Source organism: Metarhizium brunneum, chromosome 4 (genome assembly GCF_013426205.1).
Source record: "Metarhizium brunneum chromosome 4, complete sequence".
NCBI classification, from domain to species: domain Eukaryota; kingdom Fungi; phylum Ascomycota; class Sordariomycetes; order Hypocreales; family Clavicipitaceae; genus Metarhizium; species Metarhizium brunneum.
In genome coordinates, this window is record NC_089425.1 from 3,728,700 (window position 1) to 3,753,272 (window position 24,573).

The 24,573-nt window shown below is 53.1% G+C and overlaps 6 protein-coding genes across 6 annotated transcripts; 3 read left to right on the top strand and 3 right to left on the bottom strand.

Moving 5' to 3' along the window:
• Window positions 1–133: 133 nt before the first annotated feature.
• On the bottom strand, window positions 134–6,745 carry ATG2 (Autophagy-related protein 2; the record flags this gene model as incomplete). The annotated part of the gene is made up of 3 exons (XM_014689803.1): window positions 134–148; window positions 209–6,508; window positions 6,572–6,745. 3 exons carry the CDS (start codon window positions 6,743–6,745, stop codon window positions 134–136), a joined length of 6,489 nt encoding a protein of 2,162 aa, XP_014545289.1.
• A 1,748-nt stretch (window positions 6,746–8,493) lies between these two features.
• Window positions 8,494–10,137, top strand: G6M90_00g078200 (uncharacterized protein; the record flags this gene model as incomplete). Its single annotated transcript, XM_066131084.1, has 4 exons — window positions 8,494–8,499; window positions 8,564–9,149; window positions 9,208–9,500; window positions 9,562–10,137. The coding sequence occupies 4 exons, from the start codon at window positions 8,494–8,496 to the stop codon at window positions 10,135–10,137; spliced, it is 1,461 nt and encodes a 486-aa protein (XP_065987039.1).
• Window positions 10,138–10,319: 182 nt separating this feature from the next.
• On the bottom strand, window positions 10,320–10,963 carry Dctn5 (Dynactin subunit 5; the record flags this gene model as incomplete). The annotated part of the gene is made up of 2 exons (XM_014689801.1): window positions 10,320–10,862; window positions 10,925–10,963. The coding sequence occupies 2 exons, from the start codon at window positions 10,961–10,963 to the stop codon at window positions 10,320–10,322; spliced, it is 582 nt and encodes a 193-aa protein (XP_014545287.1).
• Window positions 10,964–12,057: 1,094 nt separating this feature from the next.
• On the bottom strand, window positions 12,058–12,743 carry G6M90_00g078220 (uncharacterized protein; the record flags this gene model as incomplete). Its single annotated transcript, XM_014689800.1, has 2 exons — window positions 12,058–12,186; window positions 12,249–12,743. The coding sequence occupies 2 exons, from the start codon at window positions 12,741–12,743 to the stop codon at window positions 12,058–12,060; spliced, it is 624 nt and encodes a 207-aa protein (XP_014545286.1).
• A 4,214-nt stretch (window positions 12,744–16,957) lies between these two features.
• G6M90_00g078230 (uncharacterized protein) lies at window positions 16,958–17,769 on the top strand (the record flags this gene model as incomplete). The annotated part of the gene is made up of 2 exons (XM_014689799.1): window positions 16,958–17,069; window positions 17,129–17,769. 2 exons carry the CDS (start codon window positions 16,958–16,960, stop codon window positions 17,767–17,769), a joined length of 753 nt encoding a protein of 250 aa, XP_014545285.1.
• Window positions 17,770–21,988: 4,219 nt separating this feature from the next.
• On the top strand, window positions 21,989–24,116 carry G6M90_00g078240 (uncharacterized protein; the record flags this gene model as incomplete). Its single annotated transcript, XM_066131085.1, has 2 exons — window positions 21,989–22,922; window positions 22,975–24,116. The coding sequence occupies 2 exons, from the start codon at window positions 21,989–21,991 to the stop codon at window positions 24,114–24,116; spliced, it is 2,076 nt and encodes a 691-aa protein (XP_065986977.1).
• Window positions 24,117–24,573: the final 457 nt, after the last annotated feature.

Below are 24,573 nucleotides of genomic sequence, written 5' to 3' on the forward strand. Positions count from 1 at the left end.
GTCTAAGCAGCACCTCCAAAGCCGTACCGACGCCAAACAATGCATACACACATAAAGGAAAAATAAAAAGAGGGTGGCAATAGTCGCTAGTTATGTCATTGCTCATATGAAAAATGGTCTTCGCTCCAAATGCTTAATGCTTGTATTTCTAATTCATCAAGTTAGCACTCTAGCATGGTCAAACAGTAGAGCGAGCGAGCAAACTTACCTCGCTAATCCGCCGCTTGTTATCCTGGTCCAAGGCATTGGTCGCTCCCATAAGTGTCTGTCCTATGGCCTTGGTCACACCAACTGCGGGCCGGAATATGATGGTTGGCGCTCTCTTCCACATGACCTTGGCAGCACCACTCGCTGATTGTGTTGCCATGACCTCGCCAGGCACTGCGATGATGGCATCTCGTGCCAGGTTGACGTCTCTTGTGAGCGACCTAAATCCACCGCGAATACCCTGCAAGACGCCCGCGGGTTGGTCCGCATACAATGATATGTGTTTCTTGTCTTCCGGGTCCACGTCGTCATCCTCCCAACTGCCTTCTGCCTGACCACGCTGGGTAAGCATGTCTTCTGCTCCCTGGAGAGCATACTGCGTTCCAACAGCAAGTTTGGCGCCGAGTTTGACAAGTTCTGTGCCAGTCGTCTTGGCAAATGCCACTGCTCCTTTTGAAATACTTCGTATGACCCTACCATCCTTTCGGTATTCCCGCAAAGGAATCTCAACCAAGTCTTTGAACCCGCTGCCAATATTTACGAGAGATCGAACAGGCGCAAGCCCAGCTACAACTCCAGGTAGTTGATTGTTTCGGACATCCGGCATCCAAATGTCATTTAATGTTTTGCCAAGGCGATCAAAGCCTGCAACGCCGTAAATGATGGTGTGACGGAGAACCATTCGGGACTCTTCCAGCACGATGAAGTTCATAAATTCGGTGGTGTGACCAGATCGCAGGCCGCCATAATCAACCCTCTTCGGCTTGAAGTCGAGCTTGACTGGAATGTCCATCACCTCCGCGCGCTGAAGGAAGGGGACATCGCTTGGCGATGCATGAACAGGTACTTTATCGTCCTTGAACTCAAAGAACCGAGTAATGAAGTCCAGGGCATCTTGATCCACATGCAGTCGTAGTGGCAAGACTGTTGCACGGAGGACGATTTCCGAGGCAGCCAGTTCTGCAATCGGCTTGACATTCAGCAGCTCGATGTGGATCATGCTGGTGCCCATTTCACGTTCTCCGTGATCTTGGTCGTATGTCGCGAACTTCTTCCATGTCGATGTAGGGACGTGATCGAAAATATCGAAATTTTGAACCCGGGCGTCGATACTGCTGACCGTCTCTACACCGCCAGCCGGGAACATGACCATGTCAACATTCACGCCCTGTAGCTCAAACGTGATTTTGTGGTGCTTGCTGCGATGTAGTCGCAAGCGTTTGGACTTGGGATGGCTGCGTCGTGCGGTTCGTGTCGTATTCATTGTCATGGCGGTTGTCGCTACAGACTCCGTTTCTGTCGCGTTATCATTCAGACCTTCATTGATGGCCCGCGTTAGGTCCCGAGGATCGCGGTTGGAGGGTATTTCAATGTAAATAGAGTTGAAGAGAAAATCTCCGATGGTTTCCTCATCATCAGTCTCCTCCTCGTAAACCTGCACACCGGATCGCCGAGACTGGCGCTCGGTAGCTTTCAGTTCCACATCCTCAACTGCCTTTGCAATGACATCGCGAGTGCCAGCCCAATCATACCCATCGAACAAGTTCCAGATAACATGCACGTCGCGTACCGAAACCTTGACAGGACTAGCATGTATGAGATTGGCAGGTGCTCTGTCGTAAGAATTGTTGTTTGAGTTCCATACCATCGCTGCATGTTCTTCAGGCGTGTTGTCGTCATAGAAGTTGTCATGTATCACCAGGTCGTCATTGCTCTGGGATAATTCACTGTGAGACTGGCTGAATCCCGTTAACAAGACGCCTTCATGCGTATCTTCCATCAAAGCGTCCTGTGATGATTCCATGCTCTTTGTTGCGTCAAATAATTCTTCACCTGCTGATTGAGACCCATAAAACCTAGAGTCTACTGGGAGTAGTCTGCCACTCCCAAATTCATCTTCAGAGCCGCTTCCCACCATCTCTTGTGCTCCTGCAAAATCTTGGTCAAAGTCGTATTCACCTTCCGGCCGTCCAAATGCCTCAGCAGAGATGGAGGCTAGAAGATCTTGGACTGGGAGGACCTTTGTTCTGTATTTGTTCTCTTTCGAGGGCGGAGTCGGAGGCTTCAAGGCGTTGGCCAAGGTAATGAGCGTTTGTGTGGAGTCGGCACAGGTTTCCAGCACCAAGAGATCGTCTCGTACCTCGACTTCGATTTTTGTCTCGCTCTCCGGATCGGGGATGACGACAGCAACGACGCTTGCTGATGATATATAGCAGATATCTACAAACCCAAGAGCGCAGAGTTCTTCTACCTGCGGAGAGACGGGAGACGACGATCGAACTCTTGGGCTTTCAGCCTGCCCTCCCATGCTCTGAATCTGTTTGACGTCATCCGTTAAGAGAATGGAGGCCTTGTTAACGCCAACTGAAACTTTCGTCCTGCCGGTATTAGGCAATACAGCCTCCACGTGCGCATCAGTGAGTGCCACAATCATCTTCGATGGCAAACGGTAAGGGTTCAGTCCAATGACGCAATCTCGCAAAGCCAGGTCGAGAATCGTGGGTTTGTTGGGAGCTGCGGGCTTCTCAGCGTTAGGTGTAGCTGGCCGGCCTGAAAGAGCTGTATGAGCTTGATCCCCCAAGTTTGCAACCGATGCTGCAAGACTAGCTTCAAAATCTTGCGGGGTAGCATCGCTTCCAAGATCGAGAAAGTCCATGATAGTGGCGACCCTGTATTCAAATCTCAGATCCTGGAGTTTGAGTTTTATAATGGGCTCAATCTCATCTCCAATAATTCGGACCATAAGAACCGGGCCGTTCGTTGTTGAATCCGGTGCGCCTTCTAAAAGACTAGAGCCAATGAGTTCCTCATTCCTATTTCGCCGAACGTTGATGCCGTGAACAGCAACAGCAATCAGAGATGGAACGGTAATTTGGCCAACCTCGAGGCCTCGAATGTCGCAACTAATATGGCCAATATTTGGGACAAGTTCGCAATTGAGGGAGAGCTTCTGTACCCGGGTCAGTGTGAGCAGGCCAGGCCGGTCATCCTCTGGCAGATATTTGGCGACTGCTGCCAATTTGGCAATCTCCTCGCCAAGGGCTGGGAGGGCAGAAAGCTGGCCAATGTTCTTGACAGACACGTTAACGGTGTCCAAAGTGGCTCTCAACACAGAGCCTTTCCTCCTCTGTCGCAGGAGGGTGTCGACCATAACTTCATCATTCTCGTGGTCAAACTTGACTTTGGAGGGAATGATGAGCTCAAGCAGCTTTTCAAGGTCCGTGTCCTTTGGCGCCATAAGAAACTCTAGCCGCATGCCTCCGATTTCTGCACTAATGGCCGGGTCTGACAACGAATGCTTTAGATATGGCCCCGAAATGCGTAGTCTACTACAACCAATGCCAATACCTTCGTCCCTGCTGACGACCTTTAAAGCGCTGGTCTCGGCAGCTACGCTGCAATCTTTGCCGACAAGTTCTATCAATGCTCCCCCGACTCTCAAATTGATCTTGTTCTGCGCTGAGGCTGACTTGTCTTTTGGATCAATTGGCGTGTCAAATCGAACGCCGCGGGGTTTTGGTGACAGGGTCTGTATAGACTTTGTTGTTGGTGATGGACTGGAAGTCATGGACGCGCTCATATTAAGAAAGCTGCTGAGTCCACCAAACCAGTCAAACGTCTCGTCAAGTCGCTGTAAATCGATCTGAATGACCAGCGGAAGTGTTTCCACATTTGTTCGAACGGTGTCTCCAGATTGCAGGATTTCAATGCCTATATCGTAACCGGTGGAAAGGAACGAGTCTCTAATAGATGTACTCATCTGTCTTGCGCCATCAAACGAAAGTATGTCGCCCCTTGCGTACCCGAATCGGAATTTTTCAAGCTCAATCTTCGTAAGCGTGTCGCCTTGCTTAGGCAAGGAGGGCCGGCTCGCCATCATGGAGACTTTTGTATCGGCCGACACAGAAGCACATGAGAGCTTTAGATTGTTGAGAGTCATGTTGAGGAGAACTTCTTCGTCGACATTGATTAAGGGGAAGTCCACATGCGGGTGCGAAGGATTAATCAAGCCACTTAGCCTATTAAGAAAGTTGACTGTGATTTCCTCGGCAGAAATTTGCATGCGAGGCATGGCTGCTGCTTTCGAGTCTTGCCGTGTTGATACTGATGTTTGCCGAGAGGGCTGCTTGTCACTCTTCACGGCTTCAATAAGCTTTTCCATTACCACAGCTAGCAAGAAGGCAATGGACGCATCAAAGTTGATGATGATCGGGGACAAGGTTATTTCTAGAGCCCCGGTTTTTCCAGGGTCTGGTGCTTGTTTATTAGCAGGCTGGCACTTCCCAGGCGATGAGGAGCTATGAATCGAAAATGCTCCAGGAGCCTGAGGATATATAGATGATTGCCCCAATGATTGTGACAGTCGGTTGAGCGATTCGGGGGAGTCGACATGAACATGAATATGTTGATGCTGTGTGGGAAGGTAGATTGAAATATTATGAAGCCGCATTATCTCCTTGACTAGCTTTGGTGGGCCTCGGGGGGTAGCATTGCCATCGTCCGCACATCGATCAGACGCAGGGCCAAGCGGCGGTTGTCGCACAGAGCGTGATGGTGATGCCCGACCGGATGCGGATGGCGACAGGGTGCTGTTGTCATCAGATGTAGTTTTCTTCCCGGTGGCAACGGGTCCCGGTTCTCCAGCCTCGTCCGCGGATTGTACAAGAGGGTCAGGCAGCGTATCCATACTATCATCCCAGGCGCCTGGCATAGCTGGTGTCCTTGGCCGGGTATCTTCGGTTTGCAGTTCAATGGGCGTCCCAGCAGGTTGATCCACGTCGTCGATGGGTGTTACATCTGCCACATCTGTTGTCTCCCGTGTCTCTAAGTCGTGGGAATTTCTAACATTCTGCTGTGCTTCGATGGTCTGCGAATGTTGTAGCCCTTCAGACACTGTCATCTCCTGGGCCTGCGTTGTATCCTCGGGCATATCCCCGGGCACCTCGGAAGCTTGCTCATCCACCAAGAGTATATTTCGTGGACCAGCAGTCTGCGAAAACGCACTCATATACATGCTCTCTGCTTCTTCATGAGTGTATACCTGCGATTGCGCCAAGTCGGGCACAGATGCAGACACTGACAGCAGCGGGCTTCTTGACGAAGACGCTTCGCTGTACAGGTCCGAAGAGGCCAGATGAGACGAGCCAGTTTCATGATACTGTTCGGCATGAACCAAATTATCGTGTTCAGCGGACACGCCTGGCCCTAGGAGATCACTAGCCGCCCGGGGTTGCATAGGTGACGTCATGCCCGATTCGATAATAGAATGAAAGAGATGCGATGATCTTGGAAATTCGCAGGAGTCGAGATATTTCGACGCACGGGGGGTTAGTGGGCCTTGTTTGTCCAAGTCGTCTTCGAGTTCCTCATCCAGGGCATGCTCCGTATCCGATAAGTCATATGGTATCGCTAGTGCATCCTCGCTGTCACCAAGAGGGTAGTCTTGGCTATCTGAAGCTTCATCATCATCCGATAGGCGCTCCCGAAAACTTTCCTGGAGGGCTACCATAGGCGGTTCATGAAAACTGCCCTGTGACAGGAAAGTGGCTTGTCGAGAGGGTGGGTTTCTCGTCATGGCTGGTGAAGAAGCAAGGGATGGAGAGGCTGTCGATGGCGAACGAGTCAGCGAGGCAAAGGCACCGGCCTCGGATATCAAACAAGCGCGGATACTCGAAAGCGAAACATGGCGCTTGCCCTCCTGGTGGACAATTTGCGCAGTGCCGCCATCTCCCCCTTGACCATCGGTGGTGATGCCTTCAACATTGATCTGTCCCAAGGCAACCTGGAAGGAAACTGGCTCAAGCTTGGATGAATTCAGCTCGGCAGGAACCTCCAGGTCCAACTGGAACACGACGTTGTTTATGGAGATTTGCGTTCGGTCCACAATGCCCTGTAAAAAGTCTGCCAGAAATCCAGGGAGCGATAGCGGCTGTCCTGTGCCGAAGAATGGTGACTCGTCTTCGCTTCCATCCTCGCTCATGGTGACGGATGCGCCCAGATCGTTCGTTTCTGCAGCCAGTGCATCTTCCAGTTGCTTCCTTTCAGAAAATGACTCTGTTTCCAGAAAAGATTGCGCCAAGTCGGCCGTATTTGGAACCACAGAAGCTTCCTGAGTTGGCGTATTCAATGTCCGAGCCGTCTTGGATACATCACCCAGAACTTTTAAGCGGACGTGGACACCATCGACCTGGACGATAATGGGGCTCGTGTAGAAGTCCATCGGTATAGTTATGCGGAGGAGAAGCACCTTGGCTTTGTCGAGACCGAATGTAGGCGGCAGGCTTAGTAGCTTTTGAAGCTTCTAGAAGCGGGCATTAGCAGGAGCAAAACACAAGACGAAGGATCAACTGAGCAACCAACGCACCTTGAGTTTGATGCCAACATCTCGGAACTCAAACACGGTATTCCTTCCTATTGCCAAATCGAGATTATCCATATCGAGAGCGTCGGCATCTAGCAGGTCGAGGCGCGACAGGGCATAGCGCAGCAGGCGTTTAGGCATGCCGGAGCCTCGAAACGACTGGAACAAGGTGGCCATGATGACTGGGTGACTGAAGGCAAAGGGCCACGAGGTGCGGTTGTGTACAGTTCGGGGGCGTGGTAGGCCGGCCGGCCGGCCGAGGACGTGACGCGAGTTTTGTAGGCGGTTCAGCGATGAGAGAAGCACGGAGTCGTCGCAAGATGACCAGGCTCTGTATCAAACGCAAACGCAAACGCGGGGAGGAGGCCATTCATGGTGCGGGACTGCTGGGCCAGAGGGGTCGGGGTCGCCAGACACGTCGATGAGATGGAAGGCAAAGTCAAGGTCGATGGTGTATCGCGTGCATTTTGGTCGGCTGAAGAATAAGGTTCTGTGTTGATAAAACGGTTGTTGGGGCAAAGACACGCGAGGGCTGGAACATGGAAGGGGCGAGACGAGTTGATGCCAGGCCAGACGCCTAGGCAGCTGCCGAGCCGGCATTGGTCGGTGGTGGTGGTGACATCAATGCACCAGGGACTTGACAAGTACGTACTGCCAGTGGACATGGGCCATTGGACCTGGACCAACTTGAGTCTTGACGCTTCACTGTTCAGGTGGCGTCCGATCTGGCCGGGCTCCAGCCAGCACTGTCCAGATGCCACCAGACGTCCACGTCGAGTTTGCTGGGGCGCTAGTGACTCGAATATGGCACCATTGACCAGACTTGTTGTAGCTCAGGTGCCAGCTCATATCGATGATATGGATGGCTTTTGAAGCTCCATGTTCGCCCATGCACCAGACTGTCTCTGGTTCAAGCCCACATGCCCATGTGTTCAGAGTGGGGCCGGCCATGGAGGCGTGATCACCAAGGCGCACGTCGTCAAATGCCAAAGCATCAATCTCGTCTTCACTTCACCACCTGACCAGCCCACTTTGCCCTTATGCATCAGCTGTTGGTCTTGACTACGCTCAGTGCTGGTGTCTGGTCCGGTTCAATGTTCATATACTAGACCTGGGTATGCAGATGCAGATGCCAACCCCGCCTACTAAGTGCATTCGTTCAATGTTCACTTCTCATTGCTACCTAGGCATGCACTCCGCATCCCGTCGTGCCCCCATCATCCCTTCTCTCATGGTTCAAACATCTGCAACCAACCCGTGCGTCTTACTGCTGCCTGCACCACGTTCAAGCCGCGCACATCGGGCTCTGGCATCAAACCTCGGCCTTTATCTCCCTGTGCCCGTTCGGCCTCAATGCATGTGTGGTAAGCCCGTCTCCGCCTGGCCAACGAATGTCATTCCCGTCACCCCCCCACGACATCATGTGGCTGCGCACTGAATGAGCCACAATGGGAATCAAGATAGGGGTCGGCCACTTTCGCATCTCGACGGCCGACAGGAGTACAACTTGGTCCTATTTCCACGCCTTCAACTATCTCCCCTCTTTATTTTATTTTATTTATTTTTTTCATCCATTTCCCTGAGAGCCACTCGAGTTACCTCTCCTCCCATCCCAAGCGTGCAAGCGTGACCACAAAATCCCTCCAGTCCATTCTGAATATGGATGCTTACTCGATATGCCGTACTAGCCCAGCCCTACGACATCCGTCGAGAATTTATGAAGATCTGAGAGCAGCTTTATTTGGCACCTTGGTCGCCCAAAGTAGTTGTGTGGCATTCAATGACATGAACGATATGAGTCTTTCCGAGCCCCGCGCCTCCAAGGTATTATCGTGCCAAAACCAGTCTGCGCATCCAACTCATTTACCCCCCTCTTGTTTGGCTTTGGCATTTGCAGTAATTTACACACAGCCTGGAACTCCATCATGGCTGTGACATGAAGCAGTACTCGATGTCATCCATATGCTCAGTAGCTTACGCAGATTCTCTTCCTAGCGGCGCCAGTCATCCTCATCCAAACCCAGCATCGCAATCATTGGCGCCGGTCTGGCTGGCCTCCGCTGTGCCGATGTACTCGTACAAAATGGCATCAGGGTCACCGTAATCGAAGCAAGAGATCGCATAGGTGGCCGGGTGCATCAGGAAAGGCTCCCCGGCGGCCGGGCTGTTGTTGACCTTGGCCCCAACTGGATCCATGGAACCGACGACAACCCCATTTTCGACATTGCCAAACACACAAATACCGCCGCGGGAAGCTTGGACTCGAATGTGTGGGTGCATGATCATCTTGGCGACTTGATGTCACAGGAAGACGGCCAAAGATGCAGCGCCATGGTGTGGGACCTCGTTCAACAAGCATTTGAGCATTCCAACGCGCACGGCGCAGAGACTCACGCCGACAAGAGCTTGCTAGACTTTGTCCGTGAGAGGATAACAGCCATGATCCCCGAGAGCGACGGAGAATTCGCAAAGAAACGGGAAACCGTCCTTCGCCTGGCTGAGATGTGGGGGACCTTTGTTGGCAGTCCGGTTTCTCAACAAAGCCTCAAGTACTTTTGGTTGGAGGAGTGCTTGGAAGGAGGTATTCCCACGTGTGACTACTCCCACCAAACCTCTACTAGACACTGACTGTGCACCAGAGAACTTGTTTTGCGCCGGCACGTACAAGAAAATCTTGGACCACATCGCGGCTCCCGCCATGGCCGGGGCGGATATCATGTTGAACGCCAAGGTGACGGAAATAACGCACCCGCCCCAGAGCGGCAACAAGGTCAAGGTGCAACTAGACGGCGGTCGTCATCTCCTCTTTGACGAAGTTGTCGTCACCGCACCGTTAGGTTGGCTGAAAAGACACCCAGAAGCATTCAACCCCCGCCTCCCGGCGCGGCTAACAAAGGCCATCAACTCAATTGGGTATGGGTGTCTCGAAAAGGTATGCAAGGAGGAAAAGAGACCCATTCAACCATCTGGCAGTCATCGCTGACCACGGCCAGGTATACGTCACCTTCCCTACAGCGTTCTGGCTCGTGGGCACCAAAATGAGCGGCTTCATAGAATGGATCACGCCGACCTACGCCCCTTCCAACCCGCGCCGCTGGCACCAAGATGCCTTTGAGCTCGGCAGCCTTTCCGCGCCGGACAACCACCCAACGCTGCTATTCTACACGTTTGGCGAGCAGTCGAAACACATGACGTCGACGCTGGCTCAACTGACGACCGAGGCCGAACGGACGGCCTTCCTGACGGATTTTTTCCAGCCGTATTACTCCCTGTTGCCAAACTACTCGGCCGAGTCGTCGGATTGTCATCCCCTCGGGTTCCTTGCGACGGAGTGGTTAAATGACGAACTCGCAGGGAACGGAAGCTACAGCAATTTCCAGGTCGGCCTGGAGAATGGCGACAAGGACATTGAAATCATGAGGGAAGGGCTGCCCGATCAAGGGATTTGGTTCGCGGGCGAGCACACAGCGCCGTTTGTGGCAGTGGGAACAGCAACAGGGGCGTATTGGAGCGGTGAAATGGTCGGCAAGAGGATCATCGAGGCGTATGCTAGAGTAGAGCAAAGTTAGAAACACGACGCCATGAAATCCTATTCTTGTCGAAGAGCATCAAAGCCTCGTCTGTATTCGTATTTTTAAACGCGCGCTCTCGGGGTATCAATAATCGGCACAACCAACAACACAAGCAACAATCCCATGCGTCCACTTGCATGCAGCTTCCCTCCGGACCGGCGGCACTCGTGCGCGGCCGCCTACGCAGCCGGCTGCGGATTGTTCCCAACAGTCTTGTACATGTCGCGCAGCTCAAAGTCGTCCAAGGCGCCCTCGGGCAGCTCGCCGACGACCCTGGCCGGGCGGCCGGCGACGACGGAGAAGCTAGGGATGACCATGGAGGAGGGCACGACGCTGCCGTCGAGGATCTTGACGTAGTCCTTGACAATGGCGAACTCGTTGACGGCGCAGTCGCGGCCGATGGACACGTGGTTGCCGACGGTGGCGGCCTGGACGACGGTGTTTTGGCCGACAAAGACGTGGTCGCCCAGCCGGAGGGGCATGTAGGTGTAGACGCCCTTGTACAGGCGGCCGGGGGGCCGGAGGAGCACGCCGCGCGAGAGGAAGCAGTAGCGGCCGATGGCGACGGCGGTGGAGCTCGTGGGCGCCGAGGACGACGAGGGCGCGGTGCGCACCAGGTCGCCGCGGATCATGACCTCGGGCTGGATGACTGTCTTGCCGCCGAGCATGATGTTTTGCGTGCCCACGAGGATGGCCTTGCGGGCGACCTTGTTGCCCGTGTCCTGTGCGGAGGCGGGGGGGTTAGTTGGGCATCGCGGGAGGGAGAAGGGGGAGGGCGAGTTACGGTTTCGATGTAGTCGCCTTTTGCTGGACGGCGCGACATGGTGGGCTGTCGACGGGCGAGACGGCGTTGATGATGGAGATTGTGTGCGGCTTGGTGTTGAAGGGGACGGTGACAGTCGAGTGGGTCGTGAGTGCGAGGTCAATATTGCACACTGTGCGACACGCCTTTTTCTCTATGGAACTGATCTGGAGTGACTTGCGTGCAACTCGGCTACTTGCACGCGGCGCAAAACGAGCAGAAAAAGGCAACCAGTTGGCCAACACAGTGGTATCCTCGACTGACGGATGCCCATATTCCTTGTCCCTGGTCAACTGACACGTCCTCTGCAAAGCGCGGTTCGTCGGGCACATGAACTCGTCACCCCAGTTGGCGATGCCAAAACCCAACTGCCACACACCAGCAGGCATGCCATGCCGAGAGCAGAAACCTGGCAACCAATACTGGCGCGACCACAAGATGCCATATCGCCGCAGTAAAGACGGGAGGGTCCGGAAAGAAAGTTTGCCTTGTGAAGAAGAAGAAAATGTGGTTTAGTTAGCCTCGGGCGACAAAATGAGGCGGCGGCGGCTCATGATGCCAATAGCACTAAATTACTTGGCATATAGTTTCTAGTATTCTTATTAGGCTAGTCCTTATGTTGGTACGATTACAAGTCTTTTGTAGCTAGAAATCTCACACACTGGTTGTAGTGATTCGTGCAAATGGCGCGCGGCTTACACCCCATCATATCATGGGCACGCCGAGAGAGTAGATTATAAATTGACGAAATTTTGCAAGTCAAGAGTGGCTGGTATTAATGCCCTCCTGATCAGACTTACTTAGACTAAGCAAGGAAATAGTGGCGGAAGACGGAAAAACATTGAACTTCAAATGCAGATTAGACAGTTATCGCACGTCTCCAGATGTACTCTACCTTTGGGTTGGAACTAACCTATAGCCTGTGACAGAACATGTTTGCCAACCCAGACATTTACACTAATATCCTGTAATATATCATGGCAAAGAGCGCAATAGCCTGGAACCTGATCGGCTCATATACCTTTTGCCTCGCACTCAGACGTCGGGCAGCGGCTGTATACAACAGGACGCACCAAATCGGACGCAGCGCCGAGAGAAATAGATTCCTCACCAAATCACTGTTCGACACTGCGAAGATAGGCCGCAGTCTCTAAATTGAAAATTCCATCCTTGACAAGTTGATCTGCCGACTCAACGATCCAGGTCTGGCAGTTTCGTTGTTTAACCGTACTTCTCGAGTAAGGCTGGAGAATCATGCATCAGCTCTTGCGCATTCACATTGCAAATCAAGACCCATCGTACTGACCGTGGTGCTGACTGAGTTTAGTGTCTTCCCAGGCGCATCAACCTTGCTTGCCGAGGCCTCAAACATACAGACCGGCACGGTATCGAGCTTGTGAATGCCGTTATTGAGCATTGCTTTCTCATCAAAGTACCGGCTATCAACCCACTGCAACGGAATTCTTGAAGAAGGGATATTTCCAGTATCTCTTAGGTCATGGCTTCGCTTGAATTCGAGTGAAAATCCATTTCTTACATCTCCAGTGGCGTGCAACTGGACCCCGATGTCGGGATCACTCTGTGAGCGGACCCAGTATGCCCAGTGGTTTTTAAAAGGTGCTCCGTTGTAGGTTATCAATTCCACTAGAAATGAACCTCTGGGACCAATCGGTGCCACAGTTGGCCGCTTGATTGAAGGAACACTGGGAGTCGGTGTGCTTCCCAATCGGCCGGGAAGAGGAGGCGGCGGCGGTGGAGGAGGCGCACTGCCGGCTTCAGCTTTTGACCGACACCCAGTCATGGTTGAAAGATGGGATGCAATGCGCCTGAGCCGATGACAAGCTTGAGAGAAGGCGGCTAACTTTTATTGAGCAAATGGCACCGAACAAGTGAAACGGCCATGGCAGAGACTTGTAGCTTTGTTTGGTCTGTAGAGCGGCCAAGCGGCTTCGCGACAAGTCTTGAAAAGCTGCCCAGTGCTTTCATTATCAGGACTAGAGGTCTTGACATTATTGGTCAAAAAGGGAAGGTCTGTACGTATCTTGTGGATCATCATGATGCTGCCTTGCCGCGCGGCGCGTAGGCGTGCGGTCTTGTTGGCTGGCATGTTGGGTGCAGGGCTGGTCATTTTACTGCTGACCTGCCTTGGAGAGAGTAAGCCATGCTTGACACAAATGCTTTTTGCAACACCAGTCCAAGGGACCAGTTGATTTATGCCGTGAGCTAAGACGTTCGAACCTCAACCGATCCTACATGCGCATTGGGATTATCCGAGAGAGCCTATAGCCGCGTTACTAGAGTGGGATAGTCATGTAGTCAAGGGCTATGTGAAATCCATTTGCAAGTTAATGTGCCTTTTGACAGTTCAAAATACAGCCAAGGGTGGTAGTAAGTCTCGTCATCTACTGGATGAGGAACGAGGATCAGGTACTTGACTCGCCACGTTTCTTCAAGTCCCCTTGCGGAATGACTCGGATGAATTTCTGCATTTTTGCCTTGCAATATTCCCAATGCGCTGGTTACCAGTCCATGACAGCCGCAACAGTTTGGTTTGGTCCTGGTGGCAGGAGACTGTTGGGTGCAACAAGATGGTCATGGGTGAGTTTGATTGCATTGAGCATTAATATACTTCAGACCCTGAATGTTTAGCCAGGTGTGGCATGATAAGAGGGATTATGGCTAATTAAAGGGAATTATTATAAGGAGTGTATCAAGTTTTTTGTTGTTTCCCTCTCAAGGCAAATGATGATACGAGCATGATACAGGTATCGTGCAAGCACAACATCTGGTAACACAGTATTAGGCTGTACCAAGATAATAAGTATACAAGGGGGGAGTACTTAATAATCTAATAAAATATTTTATTTGCACAAGTTATTATCTACAAAATTATTACTTTTTATAGCAATTATAATTAACAGCTGTTAATATAAATTAAGAGTCTGGTGCTCTTGTTAGTAGAGGGCCCTGTGTATATAATCCCCTTAAGCTTCAAATCTTTGTCAGGTCACTCATGGCTAAACGTCAACTTTGTCCCCTTCCTCGGTCCACTCAAATATCTCGAGGACTGGAACGCGACCCTGTAGCTTTTCCGTACCATCATTACTGCCCGAGATTCGGCAACCGTCATGTCAGCTCCATACTTGACAAGCAGAGCTAATGACGGAAATTTTACAGGCGGCCGGCGGCTGAAATTTGTTGTTAACCTATTTCCAGGCTTCTTATCGATGGCTCTACTCTCGGCTAGTGTGTGCAGCGTTGCTCGGGGTTTCCTCTGAAGACATCTAAGCTTGATTCAAAAACGTCACTGTCCCAACGCGGTCGACGTAATGGTTGGTAGTAGGCAGCTTGGTAGCTTCATAGCCCAACATGGCCGCTATAGATGTGACTGGAATGTGAGTTGCGTCTGGTTTTGTGTGGTCGTGTGGTCGTGTGTGAACCTTTATGAGATGAGCATGGATGGACATTGATACGTTCCAAGTTGTCCATGACACTACACCGCTCGCACTATACTCATATACCATTGAAGCCTCCGGTCCTACAGAGAAGAGCAGTTGGGCCTTGAACCTGTCAATTCTTTCTGTGGACGGGGTGCCAGCTCGTCGAGCACAGGGTGCGCAGTTTAGAGGTTAGAAGCCGGGACTGTGGGAACAAGAATCGATTCATGCGCTGGTGCCGACTGGCAACAATGGCATTGTGACTGTGAGCTTTGCCTCTCTTGCTGGGATGCGTCACGCCAGGGAAAGGATGTGGCTGCTGGCCAGCGACTCGGTGGCTGACTAGCTGAAACCATATCGAAGGATGGGAACATTGAAGGTGGCGCCTGGGGGCGTTTCCGCGGTCATGGGACGGAATGATGGTATCCGCGACAATTCTCCGCAGCTGAACAATAACCAACTGCACGCTGGACCAGGTGTTCCGTCCTTGCATGGGACTGGGGAATAGCGGCGCGGATGCTGTGATGCGAAACAAATCTAGACGTAATGATACGATATCGCCAGAGGGAAAAAGGCCCGAGCACTCGATTATGTTGAATCGAAGCTGCTGACCAGCTGTCAATGGTCAAGGAGAGCACTTGAGGCCTGGCGTCATGTGGCTGAGACGAGGTACGAGGTACAAGGTACAAAGTCCCTTACCAAACCGCACACTGCTCGCCCCGTGCCTCGACTCGTGCGTACTGGATTGTCTTGCCCAACTTCATTTCATCGCCATGTACGCCCAACAGCCAATGCTAAAACACCAACCTGTTTCAGCACCATCGCTCGCTATCCCTTTGCTGCCTTTCTCTTGGGATAGGGCACCAAACCGCACGTGCGGTTTCCCGACCGACCAAGGATCGTCATGGCGCCGTCCACCGTTTGAGGATCGCCAAGGGTAGATCACCTCTGGGCGGGGGAGGCTGGCCGGCTAGAACAAGGCGGCGAGAAACCGACAAAACATCTGGAAACAAGTCCATCTCGCCACGACGGCTTCACCACCACGGTTTCTATTCTTGACGCTGCATCGTCGGGTAGCATACGGCCCGCGTCAGCTAGCCTCTTTGCGCCAGCAGAGTCCAAATGCTCCCTCGGTTCCGCAAGCCTCCGCTAAACGAACCATTCACAGTCTTGCTTGTAACACCATTTCGTGCATTGGGGCATCTGGAGTGGAGGGCCATCTGGCCAGCGGTTGGTCATATGATGCAGTGCTAAGCGCGGCTACCGGCAACCAGCATTGTCCAGCATCGCACCGGACTCGACAAGGATCATGGAGTCGCGTCGACGTGGTGCGTCTCAGGTGTCATGCAGCTATGCAGCTGTCGAGACAGCGAACCTGCGTCTTTTCCAGGACAGTGACCGAGCGCGGTGCAGCGCAGCCCGACTGCGTCCCGCCCTTGATCTGTGGTCACGGCATATCTGCATGTCTCCGATGCCCTTTGAAACCATCTCGGGCAGAACCCTGCTAGCCTGCCTCCTCGGCGTGGCTTGTGGCAATCGTTCGCGAGCTATTGACACGAACGAGAGGCGCCAAGGATGTCTGGCTCATCATGACGTTGCAGTATTGCTTGCTCGCATGTCAACTCGCCGGGCTGTATGTACCATGGCGGGCGGCAATTCATACGAGTATACGCAAACTTCGGACCTTGGCGGGCACAGAGATCGGTCCCCGCATACATACAAGATGCCGAGTCAAGCGCCCGTTGCATCGACTTGGCAAAAGACAGATGCCGCAAATTAAATGGCAGAGAATTATGGAAATGTAGACGCCAGGGCCTTGTATCAATTGGCCATGCATAACACCACATGGTCAAGCACACCACCACCACCACCACCATCTTGCATAACCATGAGGGGCTAAACGAAGCGCTCACCCATCCCAGTCATCGTCCGAAGTCGTTGTGGCAAGAGACCTTGCATTGCATTACGCCCCAAGCTCCGTTGCAATTTCCCCGGACACGCTGGATTCACCAAAGTCTTACACAGCTAAGCCCATCATCTACTCAGCTATATAAGCCGCCACCCATCCCTCTTCTTACTCAGATTTACTCGGATTCCAAAGCACCACGCTGCCCTTCTTTAATGCCGCTTCTGGAATACGTTTGCGATTTTTTGAGGAACCGCCACTTGAGCTCGCCTCCCTGCCCTGCCCTGCCCCTGCTGCCTTCGCTGGTTGACTTATGTCCGGCATCCATACCCGTCTTCCGCCTCCAGCAAATCTACACTACTGCACGCCACCGTCGTTATAAGCGCCCAGGCGGGTACACCACCAATAGGCCGTAATTTGAAGGCCACTGACTGGTTCCTGGATTCTATTCTTGTACATTGCTTACCGTCCTGCCATAATCGGGCTAGTTTAGCCACCAAGCTCCCGCCCCCAGCTCGTCTCCATCCCTTCGACCAACAACTATATCAAGTCGGCGTGCTTCCTGACGTCTTCTCGAATTCACCATTGCGGTAGAGGATCTACACCTGTTCTACCTCATTTTCCTCTTCGTCTCCGTCCTCTTTTCCTTTCGAGTTCATCATCACAGCCAGCATGTTCAAGGCATATCTAGTCCTGCTATCAGCCTCATTGGCGCTAGCACTGCCTACTGGCTCGAGTTGCGCAAATAGCCCCAAGGCTCCAGCTCTCCCCCAAACTGATGGTGGTAAGTCAAATGAGAGAGCCTGCCACCGGCTGAAGCCGCCGCTAACAGTCAATTAACAGCCAGCAACCTTCCACAGCCCCCAGAGGGTTCCAAGCTTCTGCACATCGCCCTGGGCTTTGGTATTCAGAACTATACGTGCGCCAGCGTGGGCGCGAGCCCCGCGGCTACTGGCGCTCTGGCGATGCTCTACGATATCACCAGCTTCTATCCCGGCCAAAGCAGTCAATCTCTTTCACAAAAGGATTGGGACAGCCTTACTTCCCGCGTTCTGCAGACACAAGATGTGCCCTTGAACTTCAACTCGTCTACGGAGGGACGAGTTGAACCTGACTCCCCCGGCGCCTCTCAAACCGATCCATTCCCCAAGGACGCCCCCCTCGACCTCGAGTGTTCGAAAGCGCCCTTTCTGGGACACCACCTTTTCAACAGCGCCGGCGTCCCCGAGTTCATCTTGGACGGTGGCAAGATCAACGTGCTTGCCGGAAAGGACGCAGGGGTGGATGCTCCCGCCAACGCGGACAAGGGACCAGACGGCACCGGCGCCGTTGCATGGCTCAAGCTCAGCGCAAAAGAGGGCACCGTGGGCGACGCAAAGTTGGTCTACCGTGTCTCAACAGCCGGAGGTAACAGCCACGGTTGTGGAAATGCCGCCGGCCAAGATAGCACCAAGTACACTGCCATGTACTGGTTCTATACATAGACGTGGCTCACTGCGTTGGCGCGTGCGACATGATGTACATGGTTCCTCTCGCAGCCTACTATACGCATTTTAATGGACCTTTTTTATTTTTCACTGTTATAACTTGTTTCAGCGGCGCACAGCACTTTTGGGCATTTTTTCCCCTTTACCCTCTTCAACGTTCACGCCATGGTTGCAACAGGATGCAACGACGACTGTACATAGACCCGGGATTATCTACATGCCGGGATGAATGGGAGAGCTGGTTCGGAGGCGTATATACTGAATAAAAGCGGTACCACATGGTGTTTCTTGCCCCAACTACTCAACGTGATGGGGGGCCCTAGGGCTGTGATAACCGCGAGAGTTTCCAGGTTAATCCGTATGGCGAACAATATTCTTGTCATCTGCTTGGAGGATGGGAGTCCACTTTGGTACCCGTCGGCAACCAAGCGGGCTAGCTACTTGGTTGCTGACGGGTAGCTGCCGACCACTTGCTACACGGAAAAGGCCCAACGACTCAAACCCACTCACAGTAGATCCGTTGGTTACACGGCCGGGCAAGAGCTCTAGGTATAAACGTCCCCTTTATATAGTCACTTATTTTTATCCCTCTCTTCATCCTGAGAAAAGTAAGAAGCTTTAATGCTGTTGGAATAGTTGCACCACCAGAATGTGCACGCACTTAATTAGTAGCAGCCTTCGGAAGTGGATCCGCTAACGGGAATGGGTCCCGAAAAGGGTAGCGAGCCGGCTTACAAGACGGCTCAACACCAAAGGCAGCCCACAATGACAGCATCTAGCATTACAATACAACCGTCTTTTAGATATATTGTACCGCCATCTCCCGATTGTATGTGCATGCACATGACTCGCCGGGCAGGCCTTCAAATACCTCCAATATTATATTCAGAACCGAGTCTTTTCAAGCAAGCCCACTGTTGCACGCTTATCACACCACGCGTCAACTCACGCGTGAAGTGTTTACGTGGCCGTGGCAGATGGACTTGACCGTTTTATAAAAAATGGAGAAACGAGCCGCGTGCTGCACAGTTCTTAGCTGCCAGCGTGTGCGCCATGTGCTGTGCACATGCGGAGCGGCAGCAGTGTGATAGAGGCACAGTGGGCTTGGCTGGAAAGACGTGCTTGCATGTGGTTTTAAAGACAATCCCCCAGGATGTTAACCGTGCTTGGTTGTTCAAGAGGAAAGAAGGGATCAGTGGCCACTATATATCGATACATGAAAAGAAGGTCTTTCTGCCCGGTCACGTGTTCAGTCTGTGTGGCCTCTGGGTCCTTTGCCGGTGAGGAGTCAGGAGCCCTTTGTTGGGCCATTTCCGTGCAACACCAGCACTGGGCAGACGGTCGAATGCCGCCCGCCCTCGTACCTCCGCACCGCAGCGATGGCGGGCTTTCTTTGATATACCCCTGCAATAGCGGTTTTCTATCCCAGCCTTTGCTCTTGATAGCGCGAAAACGTACGATCTGGCCGCCCTCGCCGGATCCGCGATACGTTTCGCATGGAACAGCGTGGGGCCACGGGTGATTCTCTCCGAGTACGCCACAGGCCTGCGTGGCCAGGACTGTACGGGCCCATTCCGTCGGATACAAAAAGACAAGTAAAGTTGATTGGTGAATCTGTGATTGTACGGAAATGCCGTCTTTTGTCTCAACTACTTCGTACCTACTCTACAATTGGTGCTGGTCCTGACTCTATCTACACGCAGCGTCATGCGAGACACGCGTAGAAATCCTTGAAAACCGGAACAAAAGCACTTCCGCTTGTCTTTGGTGTATTTTGGTTTGCTACTCTATTCGGATGAGCAGCAGAAAAGGTTCTACGTAGGTTGGCTCTTGCTAGACGGTTGCGAAGCTTGATATGCAAGTGTGCCTGTGACCAGCATACTTGGACTACTTGATCCCATCAAGACTATTGCTTTTTCTTGCCTACGACACGCGTCCCCAGAACTACAAGGTGTCCCGAATCCAAGTTGAGCGCGAACCGCGTCTCTCAGGCAGACGCCGATGCTCAGAGCTGAGGAGAGGGCTCGCGGATGGCCAGCACAGGAGCGAAACACCACACCGGGGCCTCGTCTCCATTCCCCTGCCGCATCTCCTCGGCACTCTCCGACAGCCAGGGAAGCGCTAGCTGGTTCCCTGCTGCATTCGTCGGCCGCGGGCCCCAGAAACGCTCGGCGGAATGGAGTCCCGAGCCCTTCCCACGGGTCCCCGGTTTGAATTTTCACAAGATCCCGCTCGGCCAAGACCTTCTGCCGCCCGGTCTCGTTCCGAGGACAATTCCGTAGTTTGCGAAATTGCGCGTGGGGTTAGCATGGTCTTGGCAGTGCTGGTGTCTTTCTGCCCTCCATTTATTTGTTAGTATACTTGGCCGGTCAAGGTTGGCGTTGGCTACTCCGAGTCGCTCATGACGCTGGGCGGCTTTCGCGAAGCAAGTCTTGCTCATGGGAAAGTGTATGTGGGCACTCGGGATGATGACTGAAAATGGCATGGAGCCGTGGTCTGGGTTGGTTTCATCTTGTTCATGTTTGCAAGAGAGGGATAATGTAGTTGTAGTTTCTCCCAGACCGTTTGCCTATATGAATGCTCATCGGGCCGGCGTAGACCCAAGGGCCGAATTGGACTTGGAACCTCCCATTGAGAGCGCCTGACGGTGAAATGGTAATGCTACTTGATGTTTGATGACTCTGCTAGAAAAGCAAATCATCCCATCGGCCCTTGATATAAAATAGAACATGAACAACTCAAGTGATGACATTACGGTATTCAAGTCTAGGCTTGTACTCTACCCGAGAAATCCTCTTGTACAAGCCACAAGGTATTCTTATCTTAATGGATTAACCAGATGTCAAGTCTTGTGAGCAATATGTCAAATTCTGCGACCTATAGTAATTAATCGAAGCTGGCTAGGGCGCCCACAGGATCCGTGCTACGGATCTCGTGGAGAAACATCCCCAGTATTCTGGCATGTGGTGTTGCCATGTGGTGTTGCCATGTGGGTGCGTGGGGTGAGATGAAATGACTCAAGGACAGTCTGCACTCTAGAACACGGCATGTGAAGAGGCGGTTCGTTATACCGTTTCTGGTGTATCCTCCCGGGCATGTCTCTGATCCTGACAACCGATCAAGGCAGATGGCCCCAGCGGATCCAACGATGCTAAAACTTCTATTGCAACTTACTCTTCATATATACATATATCATGTGGTTTATTTGCCCTTTACTTTCATGGAATAGTACTAGCAACGGCAGGTTCAATCAAGTAATTCATGTCCCTATCCAGGCAAGCAAAATGCTCTCCAGTATTGGATAATTTGCTACCGTAAACCCGCCGACACCTTCACCACAACACTTGAAGGCTATATACAAGGGCGTGGGGAGAGCGAGTAAAAGGCGTGATGCGGGAGAGTGCCTCGATGTATTGTATTATGACGATTTGCTACCATGTTGAGGCGTGGAGTGTTGGTACGTCTTCTCGCGTAAGCCTTTTCGCCGACGCTTCTGCTTGCTATAGTAACTTTGATTTCGGTTAATAGCCTTTATGAACCATCCGCGGTATAGGACACTCCATGCTTGCCAGTATGCATTACACCGAGTGGCCAGAGAACAGAGGGGATACGATTCGAGACTGCAAAATTTATATGCCCTGTGTAGCTGGCTGATGTAGTAACCTGGCCGCTTCTTTTACTTTTCAAGTTCATCTGTAGTTGGAGTTGACGTTGAAGCGTTGCCCCCTCGCGTTCAAATATGGCTCGGAATAGAGACGCTTATCCGAGACGGTGATATTAGTTGTCCATACGACTGTAATTATATTAATGTTGTATTATATCTACGATATCGGAATACCACACCCACTCTTCTTCAACGAGCCCATTTATCCCGGGCCGCACCAAGGGACAATTGCTCAGTGAGGGACATGGATTTTGCACTTTCGGCTAGGCCCGCGGAGTTGAATGCAACATGCCACGGCAATATTGGTTTCTGACACAGAGTCATGGATCAAAACCGATCCCGCAATAGTGGCACTTGGCCGAATACCCCCGATAAACAGGTCTTATGTGCTCTTTTTCGGTCTGACGATATAAGACTGGCCAGTCTCTGAGAGTGTGCTCGTCCGTCCGCATTCCATGCTTTGCGAACTTTTAGGTTCTTTTCCCCCTCAACAAACCAAATTCATCTCATTCAAAGCTACGGCACAAAAGCTCTTGGCATTGCCGGTCAAGTATGAAGGCATATCAGTGGCTCGTAGTCTTGGCAATTCGCGCCCTTGCAGCCCCCTTGGTCACAAGTCCGCACTTTGCCGAACAAAGAGTTGTCCAGAGCTCCGACGGCTTCCAAAATGGTTCTGCTCCCGTGGGTAAAACCTGTTTCCAAGTTTCCCCGAATCACAACACGACATTCAACACGCACAACTTGGTTCTACGAGGGGCCATTCTCAAGCGGCAAGCCAGCCCAAAACACACGGCATCACGTCCAGTAAAGCTGCCGACTATAGAGGAGCACCCGGTTATATCGGCAGAAGAAGCGTCCCGGATAAAGCTGCCCGGCGGCGGCAAACCAGGAGTCTTCTATCGCGGCGACTCCCGCCCCCCGTCCCAAGTATTTGAGTCGGGGTTCGCCCCCAGAGGCCACGACCTCAGCCTGCAGCGTCACCTGAGTTTTGTCGGCGAGTCGGGCCTGGTGTCCCTCTCCCGATCGCGCCGATCGGCCGAGGGATACGCGTTTGGCCGGACGGGGGCCAAGACGGGCAGGGGCTACGTGTACGTCGTGTCGCCCACCGACGTGCCCGACGGATACTGGGTGCCGGGCCTCTTCCCGCCGGAGAAGAATCCCGCCGTCGGCCAGAACCAGGAATTCGCGGCGACCGGTCCCATTCCCGGCTCGAGCATATCCCACGCCTACGAGGTCTACGAGGACAATCCGTCCGACAAGTCTCGCAAGATTCACAATGACAACTACGCGCTGAGGGGGGCCCCGGGGTGCGCTCAAATGAAGAGGAGCATGACCATGTGCGACCCGGCCAAACTCATGGATGACGAGGTGTGGCTCGCCAAGTCCGTCCGTCCGGGCCGGCTTGGGCCGCCGCAGCCGCCGGGCACCACAAAGATAAAAATCCCCGGGGCCTCGCCGGAAATGATAGGTACCGTCCCCGGACCCGGTGATCCCTCGGAGCGTGTCTGTTGCGGTGCTCACGGCTAACATTACAGCAGACCGTCCAGCAGGCGGCAAGGGCAACAGCAGCCCACATGCAAGCCGCCCTTTCAAGCCCAGCACAAAGACTGTGACCAGACTCCGGGTCGCTGGCCAGCTGGGCTTCGTGGCAACCATTTCTCTACTAGCACCGTACGCGCACATGGCGCTCAATGCGCTGAAGGAATGGGATCACCCTATCGGCCACGCAGTGGCGTGGTTCGACGACGCCATCAACAGCTTCCAGGAGTCCCTCGGCGGCAAGCAGGTGCCCGAGATTTACGGAAACGAGCTCAAGCTCCGAATCATCTGCTGGATCAGGGGGGAGCAGAGGTTCCCCAACGCCGTGGACCGGGCGTGCCAGCGGCTCTGGGACAAGGACGCCGGGCGGACGGAGCAGGACGACGAGAGGGACTGGCAGACGGGGCTGGCCCAGCTCCGCGAGGCCTGTGGGAAGGCGGCCGTGACGCCGCCGGCCGAGGCTGGTCTGCGCGACGCCATTCTCGGGCACTGCGAGGCACTCGAGGACAGCATTCTGCGGCTCAACGAGGCGAGGACCCAGCTCATCGCCCACCGCGAGCGGGTGCAGGAAAAGGTGGACGCGGGCGGTCGCGTCGAGCCCGAGGATATCGACAAGGCGGCCGAGTATATTTCCGACGGGGCATTTCCGTCGTTCCCGAGCGATGACGGGGACAAGGTCTGGGAGTTGGCTGCCTGGTACATGGGCGACGTGAAGGCGCAGAATATGGACATGACACTTGAAACGGAGAGCGACACGGAGCCCGAACCTATGGAGGTGTCACCGGAGACGGCATCCGAGGACAGTCATTCTGCGCCGGCTGATCCGCCAGCTTGGCTGGCTGCATCTCGAGTTGTGGCCGGGGCTATAGCCTTGGATGAAGCAGTCGGCAGGGAGGTGCTGGCTCTGGTGGATGAAGGGCCATATGTAGGTTTGTTCGACGAGGCGCCTCCGCACGCAAACGAGACTTGCTACTCGCCCGCTGGTCTCGCGAGAGCCCAGCCGGGCGAAGTCTGGGACAGGATCTCTGCTGCGCTGGTCTACATTGAGCAGAACGTAGCAGAGGGAATGAAGCGAGTTTGCAAGGGATGCTACAGGGGGCGCGATGAATGGGCGTTGGCATGTGGTTCGACGAGTGCCTGAAATGCCGGCCGAGTTGCATGCTCTTTGGACTATTTTCCTTGCCGGAATATACAATCGTGACGTCGTTTCAGAGACGCGCTCTTGGATACACGCGCGTACTGCGCGAGGTATACAGCGGCTACAAGACAGGAAAACAACTTGGAATTCGTGGCCAAAATGACCATTACCGCACAGGGGACTCGTCACAAATAGACCTTTTCAGCATTAGTTGTATGCCCGCCCATTGGGCTCGGAATCGACCATGAAACCGACTGAGAGGGAGCAGAGCGTTCAGCCAGGGACACTCTGCGGTTTGCATATATAAGCTCCACTGGGATCAGATGATTTCTGCTGTTTCTTCTTTTATTCAGTATGCCTAGTGCCACGGAAATAAGCCACCTTGCTGGCAGTCACTATCCAAATCAAATACACAATCCTGTATTCCCACAATGACAAAAGTTCCTCAAGTCGAATATTG